General features: G+C 35.5%; 1 protein-coding gene across 1 annotated transcript; it reads right to left on the bottom strand.

Annotated features, from left to right (window-relative positions):
- Window positions 1–7,925: 7,925 nt before the first annotated feature.
- Window positions 7,926–10,944, bottom strand: LOC105536266 (cTAGE family member 5-like). The gene is given in 4 exon segments (XM_011975603.1): window positions 7,926–8,181; window positions 8,183–9,120; window positions 9,122–10,327; window positions 10,330–10,944. Coding segments are annotated over 4 exon segments (2,415 nt in total). The 5' UTR covers window positions 10,498–10,944; the 3' UTR covers window positions 7,926–8,078.
- Window positions 10,945–10,950: the final 6 nt, after the last annotated feature.

Below are 10,950 nucleotides of genomic sequence, written 5' to 3'. Positions count from 1 at the left end.
CTCACCCATATGGCACTGGTTGAAATGTCATGATATATCCGTATATGATATAACAGAAAATATGCCATCATTAAAAAGTGAAACTGCTCTATTTGTACTGTTATGGGATTAATTTCAAATTACATTGTTAAATGAAGAGTAAAAGTATGATAACTTAATAAAAGAATCAAAATGGGTGCTATATTTATATAACAAGATTATATTTGCATAAGCGTTGAAGATCTTTTGGAGGATACATTAAAATGATACAGTGGTTATGGTGGAAGGGAACTGAGGAACGGTAAACAATGAAGGGGAGACTTTTTACCAGATTCCACTTAGCACAGAATTAATTTTTGGTGGGGTGTGTGAATGTGTGTGTGTATTTCACTTTGAAAATAATCTGAAAAGTAACTTGTAATAACTATTTTCAGGCAGTTTTCAGGATAGGGTTACACATGAGTATGCACATCAAAGTTTTTTGGTATTTGTTGAGGGTCACGTTATAATACTGAAAAATTTTAGTAAGTGACTTGTGGTGATTCTGCTAATGGGTACGAAGACTCTAGAAGAGTTTAGAATATTTTTCTGTCTCTTCTAATGCCGATAAGCAAAGTATTGCTGAAAACGAGGAACATAAACCCACTTATCCGCTCTCATTCCTGCATGTTTTGCAAATCAAAAATGATTTGCCTCACAGGTCAAATATTTACTCAGCTGACAATCCAGATTTAAAGAAAATTGACAAAAAGAAACAAGTTCCAAGCCACCCACCTCCATTGCCAGCACATGGTGCTATTTAGTAACCCTTGGCTCCGTGAACCACACAGAGAAACGTCTCTATGTTGGCTTTATTCTGCTTTGTTATCAGCCCCAAACAACACTGAGCAGTGGATGATACAGCAATCTTCACCCCTTGACCCCAGTGAGAAAGCTGGAGTTTCAATCTTCTCTCTTTCATGAAGCACCTGTTTTTTTTTTATTGTCAAATTGGCCTTCTCCTCTTCCCTCTCTTACTGTTTCACTCTGCATTTGCAGATTTTTAAATCAAAAACAGGAAAGTAAATGAATTTAAGACTCTGATTTGATGTTTGTGCTATTAGTCAATTTTCTATATTGCATATGTGTAGGTAAATTTGCTATTTTATGCTGTATTCAATTGTCTATGGATAAGGAATTTTTATTGAACTATGGGTGAAAACTAAATACAGCTTCTCAGAGTTTACAAATTTTATTAAGCCAAATAAATTGACTCCAAAAGCCTAGGAAAGACTAAACACTTTACAAATTATTTACAAAAACATTTCTCCACAGTTTTTTGAAAATACTTCCTTTGTTTGTCCCTGATTATCACACATAAAATAATGCATAATAATATTACAGGTCTAGTTTTAATATTGCTTTTGAAGAACTGTGAAAAGAGTTCCAAGTCTGATAACGATAATTAAGGATGAAATTGAGATTGTTTTTTCCAGGGCCACAAACCTCACTCGTTGGAATCTCAATTTTACCTGGCCAAGTTTACTTAAGCTACTACAAGTAAATGTCATCTACCAGCCTGATACATATTTTCTGAAAAGTTTTTAATTAAGATCATCTGTTATGCTTCAAATCAAAAGAATTGCTATCAAAGATCTATGAGTCCTGAAATGAGTTTCTCTTGAGTAGTTCTTGAGTAGTTTGTTGGCTTGAATGCAGCACAAAAATATAGGATTACTCTCTGCTGCATAACAAAGAACACTTAGGTCCTCCCAGATCGCAGACCAAATATCTAACCTTTCCTAAAGTCATTTATTTCATTTCAACCTCCACTAAATCATAATTTGAGTTAAAGCTATGTCTGCTCTTATCTGCTTACCAAAACTTTCTGACAATTCTAAGCCTTACAAGCTTCTCTCTATTCTTAATTATTTACATTTATATTGCACATATTCTTATGTCACACAATTTGACAATTTATAGATACCTTTGTTTTCTGGATTGCTTCTTAGTATCTTGAAAATACTGCTTCTTTTGGGAACAGGAGCCATAACTTTGGTTTGTATGGTACCCTTAGAACTCTAGCATAGTGCTAGTATCTAAGAAAAAAACTTAATGTAAGGTCTGACTGTTTGATGATAGAATAGTGATTAAAGAAATAGTGACTCAATTTTTGGATCATGGTCCAAACACTACTTAAAACATTCAATTTGAGTCATTAAATTACATATATTATCTTCTGAGTATCATGTGAACCTTGCATTAAATTTCTACTTTTGTGAATAGTGCAGAAGAGACTGTGGGAAAATGAGTTTGTGGTTAGTTGTTGTGAGAAATGTTTATTATTTTCATAAAATAAAATGCACTTTTCCAATGAACACAGACTTTTGAAAAGCAACTTCCAAAAAAACGTTTTCATGGAACTGTTTTGTCCCCCAAGAGAAGCAATGTTCAGCTAGAAACTCTTCTGCCATACTTGGTCCCTATAGATGCACTTCACCTAAATACATTTACTTTCCTCCTTCATTTGGATAAAGCTGAACTCATAGTCTGAAGAAAACTGCATAATTTAATTCTATAATTCTCTTTCAGCTTATATACTGGTATTTCACATTACAAATATGAAAATGTTTTCAAGATATTTTTAAAAAGTATTCTTGATAGTTGTAAGAAACACACTGCCCACTTTCACTTATATGACTGCTCTCCAAACTATTGTAGATGAACTGAGTTCTATAGTAAATTTAGGAAAACTCAAGAGGCTAAATTGACTAATTTACTTGTATTTATATACTGATTTGGGGAGTCTGTGTATTATACATTTTAATTAAGCTTTAATTTTAACTGGTCCATTTATAATACTTGGATTAAATATTTTTCTGCATGTTTTTATTTAATGGATATTTTTCTAACCAAGTTTCATGAGGGTATGGTCTATACTTGTTTTTCTACATATGTATCCTCAGTGTTTAAAAGTTACTTGCAAATAAAGGTGCTATTATATTTGTTAAAAAACAATGAACAGATAATAAAAAAGATATAATACATTTTCTACGGCTTGTACTTCACAAATTAGAATCTCTTAGAAAATGTTTAGTATTAGTCATGATAGACTAACAAATATTAGACATAGCCTCCTGCTGTGACTAACTACAACAGCTAGACAAAATATCGTTAACATTTCCTTGCAGGTATTAGCACAAAACACAGGGAAGCATTCTTTCTCCTTTGCTGTTTCCTTAAGGACATTTCCAAAACCATAATTCACAAAAATAGACCCCAATCAGAGATTAGCATGTGGAAAAAATGTGTGTGCATGGGTTACAGAAGTTTTTGGGATTTGGAGGTAGAATGCTGAGAATAAAGATATAGAGAAGGAACATCGACAATCTGAATGAAAGTTCACTTTGAATCCTGGACCAATTTCTAAACCCTTAAAACTCAAAGTGTATCTCTGGAAGTCCTATCAGAGAACAGTGAATAGAGGCTAAAAGCAGAAAAATATCTCAGAGTTTTGGGGAGACATTGAAGTTCCAACCCAATCAAAGTAGCGAAATCTCTGTGAACAATACTGGCTTTAAGATGAGACTCCAGAAAGACCATGCCCTAAGCACAAGGTTAACACCTTGAGATAAAGTCTGTACCCTCCAATAAGAACAAAACTCATATGGAACCACCCTAATGAAACCTAACACCAAGCCTATGACAGAAGCAGAATAAAGTACTAATAATCAGAAATGATCCAGATTTGGAGTAAATCAACAAGGGCCTTAAGATAACTATGAAAGTAAATGGTATATTAAAAATGGAAGAATGCAAAGGAGAGCATAACCCACTTAACCACCCACACTTCCCCCCTACACACAATCAAAAATTTAGAAATGTAATATGCAACATGTAAAATTAAGACCTCAATGGATGAATTTAACTGCAGCTTACACAGAGTAGGAAGTAGGATTTGTAATTTCTAAGACAGGTTAATAGAAAATATTCAATCAAATTTCTGCAAAAAAGCAGAAAAAGAGTAAAAGGGATGGATTTGAGGAAAGATAGGTAACATAGTTAAAATGTCTAATATATATGTATAAAACCCAAATATGTAAAGAAATTATGAAAAGCATGTAGATTAAAATAATATGTGCAAGGACATTCATAGCAGCTTTACTCAAAATATCCCTAAACGGTGAAATATTTAAGTTTATCTGCATACAATGGATACACGAAATATGGAAAATTCATAACATGGTATCAAGCTGTAACAAAGAATAGACCACTGATACTCAAAACAATATTGATTAATCTCAAAAACATTATCTTCAACAAAAGTAGTTAGACTAAAAAACTTGATATTTTATGACTTCGTTTACATAAAGTTCAAAATCAGTATAAACTAATCTCTGTTTATGGAAGTTAGAATAATAGTTACCACTGAGGAGTACTGACCAGGAAAGGGGACTAGGAAAATATCTGAGGGGATGCAAACATTTAGATTTTTATTTGAAGTGTGTGATTTAACTTAAGTATATTATACTTTTGTTTTTAAAACGCATATTATTAAAAAGTCTCTGTGGGTAAAGAAGTAAATTCAATATCATTTAGCATATTTACAGTTTAATGGGTATTTGTTTTCCAGCAATATTCCATTTTCTAAGGTCATTTTGCAGGAATAATTTGTAGAGGAGCTTCATCTTTACCCAGGAAGGAGAATCTTGGCATTGCAGCTCCAAGCCTCAAAAGTGACTAAATGAAAAGCACAATCACTGAATTATGTCCTCTAGAGGTCTAATATCTAGTGGGGGGAGGAAAAATAGAAGAAACTGCAAAAATATGTGAGAAAATCACTCAGTGTCATAGGTAGTAAGAGAAGCAAGTAGGGTGGTATGAGAGAAAGAGTGAACTACTTAAGACAGGGTTGTTAATGAATGGCTCTCTGAGAGTTTAAAATATGAGACTGGAAAAAAAATTTAAAAAGAAGTTATATGCTGAATTGCATAATGCTTTGTGAAAGGAACATGAGGACTGCACCTTATGTAATATACTTACTCCACTGACTTACCATGAAATCAACCTTCTTAATACTAGAGGGCTTAAATTGTCCCTATGTCCTCATCTATTACTCCCTTCCTCATTTACTCACTTATTCGGTCTTTCATTAGAAATTTGGGTATGGAATGTCTACCACAAGCATCAGGTGGAGTCAATGAAGCTCCAGTTCTAACTCAGTTGATTCCGAAACAGGGAATACGTCAGTCACTTTTGACTGCTATAAAAGAATATCACAGACTGGGGGGCTTAAACAAGAAACATTTATTTCTCACAGTTCTGGAGGCTGGAAGTGTATGATATCAGGGTGCAGGCATAGCCAAGTTCTGGTAAGGGCCCTCTTCCTGGTTAAGTTCTCCTCTTCTCATAAAGGCATTAATTAATTCTGCCAGGAGGGCTTCACCCTCGTGGCCTAATCTAACACTAATTACATACCAAAAGTCCCACCTCCAAATGCCATCACACAGAGGATTTTGTTTTTGACATATGAATTTGGGGGACACATGCGCATTTAGTTCACAGCAGAGGGTTTTCACACACACAGAGGAAAAGTGAGTTATATGTTTTTTTACATAATAATGCTATAACAAGATTTCCAAACACTTCTTATTCATTTTGGTTTATGAGACGACTAAACTTGTAAGGTATTTCTCTACAGAATTCGACTTTGTTTTTATTTTATCGGTACAACTCTCAGGCTCATAACCTTATTTAAAATATTGGCTATATGATCACTGTCTCTCCCATGTTCTCATTCTATTTTCCAAACAAACACTTAGAATATTTTTACCTGAAGAAATACACCTCACATTTAATGTAAATTGCCAAAGGTCGATGTCAGAACTTAGGTTTGACAAGCATTTTTTTTCTTTTCCCTGATCCAAATACTGCCTATTCTTCAGAACTTTACATTTTCAAATATGAAGTACATTTTAAGAAACAGTGATGATAATTTTTTTATTATGACCTAAAATTATATTTTAAGCTATTCCTATAGCATTGGAAAAATTGTATTATATTCTATTTGAGTGACACCAGAGATTACTCCATCCAACACACACACATTTGAAAACAGGAAAAAATTTAAAAAAATGTTTCCAGAAACACAGCAAATTAATGACACGCTACATGAAAGAGCTGTATCTCTAATTCATCATATAGAGTTCTACATATCCAATCACGTTTACCAAGAACAGCCCCAATTCCGCACACAAGCAAATGTTTCCTGATATTGCTAGTTCATTTTGTTTTTTTACTTGTCCTATATTATGTCTTAACCCAGATTATAGATTCTGTCATGACAAATAGCATGGCTTAAACTTCCTTTTTAATCCTCCTTAGAAGCAACATGCATAGGACATTACACGTAGAGATGCTGAAGGTAGTCAGTGCATATCTTATTTATTTTTCCATTGGCACAATGTGTAACCATGTGCATAAAACAGTTAATTCGTGTATTCAGAAAGGACAGAGAGGGGAAAAATTACCTAGGGAAAAAACAACCACAACAAGCCAAGCAGGTCACCATGGTAACACGAGATTCCCAATTGTCATTCTCCTAGTTTCTGACATTTCTCGTGTTCAGGATACACGGCACCATCTAGTGGTTGCATTCAAATTCCAAACGTTCCACTTCTTTCCAAGTTGAAGTGAGTTCTGAACAAACAAGTCACAACAACTCTATCTATCTATCTATCTATCTATCTATCTATCTATCTATCTATACACACACATATATATGTGTTTATATATACATATTTAGGGTACACCGTTGCAGTTATGAAAACAGCCAGAGTTTGCTTTTCAAAATGTGTAGTTCAAAGATTACAAATCTTTGTAACTTCTTTAGTGAAATATCGCTTGTTTCGTGATTTACAAAACATATTCTGCGTATCTTTGCTGAGGTGAGAAGGCAGATTACTCTAATATCTATATTTCTAAGATCACTAACTCAAACGATTTTTAACATAAAAATGAGGTATTTTTACAAAATGAAAAAATACTAAGAAATTGGACTCAGAATGAAGAGTCCCAGAAACCGAGTCCTAAATTTATAATTGATATGTTTAGTTAAAATACGAGTTTAAATATTTTCATATATTTAATAAATAAATTTGGGGGTAGTTATTAGAGAGAGAGTGAATTAATATGCTATGAAATCTAATTTAAAAACTTGACTTCCTTAGCACTTTTTAAAGCTGTAATTAATTTAGTTCGACAATCTATTTCAGTCTAGTTCAACAGAGAACTACATAAAAAATAGTAATAGTAATTTCATTCTAGAAAGAGCTAAACTACAATAAATATGCTATATCTATTAGTCAGTCAGCCATAGTAATCCTGATGTCTTTCATAATATTATTAAAAAATTAGAAATTGTAAAATGCTGCTTTCAGACCATGCTAAGAATTTTATTTAAAAATCATACAATTTAACAGTGATAAAACCTAGGGAGGGTACTAACGTTATATTGTATTCTGCATATATTCGAGTACAATATTGCATTATTAATATGTATGTTACATGTATCTATATCTATATGTATATTCTATGTGTGTGTGTGTGTGTGTGTGTGTGTGTATGTGGAAACATAAGTCCTAGAAAAATTAGACAATTTTTACAAGGTAACATATAATACATTCATTCAGGAATAAATAATTATTGAGAAATTATTGTGCACCAGTATTTTTACAGAAGTGAGGATATAGCAATGGTCAAGATACAAACAGGTATTTGTAATGATGAAGCTTACTTAACAATTTCAGTGGGGATAAAAAAAAAAGGAAATATACTGTAGGCTTTGAAATACACCAACACAGAAATAACAAATGGTGATAAGATCTGTACAAAGAATTAAAACATGCTAATTGAAATTTTAACATATCATTAAGCATAGCATTAAAATATGAAACTCTTTTTTTTTGTATTTAAATCATCTTTATTTACAAACTACTATACTAAGAACTATAATTCCTTAAACTTCAATTTGAGAAAAGTGTAATCACTTAAGTAACAGCCGTTACTTAAACTGAAAATGAGATCAGTCTAAATTACTTTTGAAGAGAGCAAAAATATTGTCAGGTTTCTTGCTGTGGTTCTGGTTGTTCAGTAGCAGGCTCCTTGGAAGGTGGAATCAACCCTGAAGGGAACTCGCTCCTACCTTCAGAATGTGGGGTTGGGGTAAAATCCAGGTCTTGGGTGAAGGGAAGGAGGAAAACCCCTCGGTGGATAGATGTTTCTCATTGCAAATGGAGCACATGGTGGACCTGGGAAATCCCTTCGTGGACAGTAATAACCTCGAGAAGCTCCAAACATGGTTCCTGGAGGAGGTGGGGGGAAAGGAGGTCCTCTTCTCATGAACGGGCCCCTTGTATTCACTGGAAACAGTGGACCTCTGATTGGAGCCAGAGGTGAAGGAACGAAGCCAGTACCAGTTCCTTCATTTTCAGCAGGGAGAGATGAATCAGGCACATTTAAATTACCAGGATGATCTTTGGCATCATTTCTACTGGATTCCATTTCTGAAGGCATTGACCCATCCATTTTATCCAAAGAAGGCATATTAACACTTCTGAGTTGTCCTGGCCCAGACAGTCCATCAGAATTAGAATAAAATCTGTCTTCCCTTTGTGGAGGAAGAGCTGAATCAGGATATGATTGTCCTGGTGGAGGAAATATCATCCTATGGTCCTGTTCCCATGGAGATAACAGGGACCCAGTGTCAGGAGGAGCCCTGCAAGGATCAGTTAACGTATCGCAGCCTGGTTCTCGTCTTTCATTGGTAATCTGATGGTTCAGAGGATTACCTGGGCCTCTTGGGCCTCTTCCTCCTCCCCCTGGAAGCACAGGTGAGGGTCTCAGTGGACCCTCCAACACAGTTTGAGGAGATAGAAAAGCTCTCGTTTCAGATGAAGGCTGACCCAATGGTGAGGGACCATATGGGAAATGCTCTTTGCCAAATGCTGTATTTGAAACATCAGGTGCACAAGGATCTTTTTCTAAAAGTTCAAATTTAAACTCTGTTTCAGTTAATTTTTGTCTGTTGTGAGCATTTTCTTTCCTTAAATCATTGAGGTTTCTTTCAGCAGTCTGAGCTGCCAACCAATTATCATGTCCTTTTCTTCTCACAGGAAATAACCTGCCTTTGATAAAAATTAATAGTTCTCTCCAATTCTTCTTCAAGATCTTTGGCTAGCTTTCCATAGGTCTCCAGCCCTTCAGTGGTATGGCTGATCTTTTTTTCTACTTTAGAAAGTTTCTCTTCTTCCTGTATCCGGGAATTTTCCTCTACTGTCAATTTCCTGTGGAGTTTCACTTCATTTTCTTGATAGAATTCAGTCATTATTTTAAGTTTCTGTTGAAGCTTCTGATTCTCACTTTCAAAATACATGTTTTCTGACTGCAAAGATGCTTGTTGAGTCTGAAGATTTTTAATATGCTCTGTAAGCTCTTCCTTTGTTTTGTCAACTTCAGATAACTGAATAATAATGTGATTTCTTTCTCCTTCGGAGGTTTTTAAAGAAACATTTAACTTAGCAGCATGAATCATTTTCTTCAAAGCTCCTTTTGGAGGATCATCTAAGTAAGCACCATTTTCCAATTCACCGTTCACTTCTAATTCCAAGTTATCATCATCCATTATGTCCTCTCCAAGCACAGCAGCTCGATCTTTCATGTTTAGCAAGCATCCAGTCAGAGTGTTGATGTGATTTTCTTTATCATTTAGAACTTGTTCTGCATGTACTTTGGAGTCTTCAAATGTTATTTTCTGTTTATTAAGTTCACTCACTTGTTCTTTCCATACTTCAGCTTCTTGCAAAAGCTGCTTCTGGCTTTCCAGAAGTTGAGAATTTTCATTCAAAGCATCTTTTATTGCTATCTCGCGTCGTTCTTCACTCATGTTAAATATCTTGCAGATGATTTTGGCTTCAACTATTTGTGATTTGAGGGATTTTGACTCATCTTCTAGAGACTGTATCCTTTTTGAAATATCTGCCATCAATTCATCTTGTTGAGAATGTTTAGATTTCTCTTCTTTGAACTCTTTTTCTAGACAGAGGATTTCATCCTCAAGTTCAGAATTGGACCTGTTCAGCTTTTCACAGGTTGCCTCCAAACTTCGTGCTTCTGCTGCCGCCTTCTCAAAGCTGGCATCCTCTAAAGACGACTCTACTTCATAGCCTTCATACTCTTTTTGAATAAGGCTAAATTTTTCAAGTAGTTTACATTTTTCTTCAATTAGTCCAGAAAGCGTTGCAGCAAGTTGTTTTTCTCTTCCCACATAAAGCCGACTCCTAACGGATCTAAAAGCTCTCCACAAAAAAAAAGGAGAAGAGCAAAAAATCCAACAACGGCTGCACATACCACCAGTTCCCATGGAAAACCATAAGGATTCGAATATGGTCTCCTACCTTCAGGCAGTGCTGCCAGAAGGCTGCCTAGCTCCTCCAGGACCAGCCCCAAATAGGGCTGAGGGGTAGCGCCGGGCTCCTCCATAGCGCCGAGGCTGCTCTGGGGTCTCCGCAGTAACACTGGCCACAACAAGCGGTGGAGAACACGCAGCCTTCGGTCTGGAATCCGAATCCGCACGCGGCCACCAAGCGGAGCGGACCACTGCGGAGCCGGCTGCGGGGGGATCTGGGGAATGCGGGCACCCCACAGGCCTCACAGGCCCATGTTGCTGTCCCCTCATCCCCCCTGCCCCCTTGTTACAATTTACATTCTGAGGCAGCACAGGTCCCAGCCTGACCCACCTTAGTTCTGGCAGTTTTCACATCACATATTTTGCAGCACTGTTGTTTGGTGAGTACACTTTTAAAATTGCTGTCTTCTTCATGGATTAAACCTTTGATCTTTATATAATCTCTCTGTTTCTGGTAATTTTCTTTGCTTTATCTGATATACATACAGGCACTCTTGCTTTCCTTGCATTAATGTTTGTGTAATATA

Source organism: Mandrillus leucophaeus, unplaced genomic scaffold (genome assembly GCF_000951045.1).
Source record: "Mandrillus leucophaeus isolate KB7577 unplaced genomic scaffold, Mleu.le_1.0 Scaffold1573, whole genome shotgun sequence".
In the NCBI taxonomy this organism is placed as follows: domain Eukaryota; kingdom Metazoa; phylum Chordata; class Mammalia; order Primates; family Cercopithecidae; genus Mandrillus; species Mandrillus leucophaeus.
This window is presented reverse-complemented; position numbering and strand designations above follow the sequence as displayed.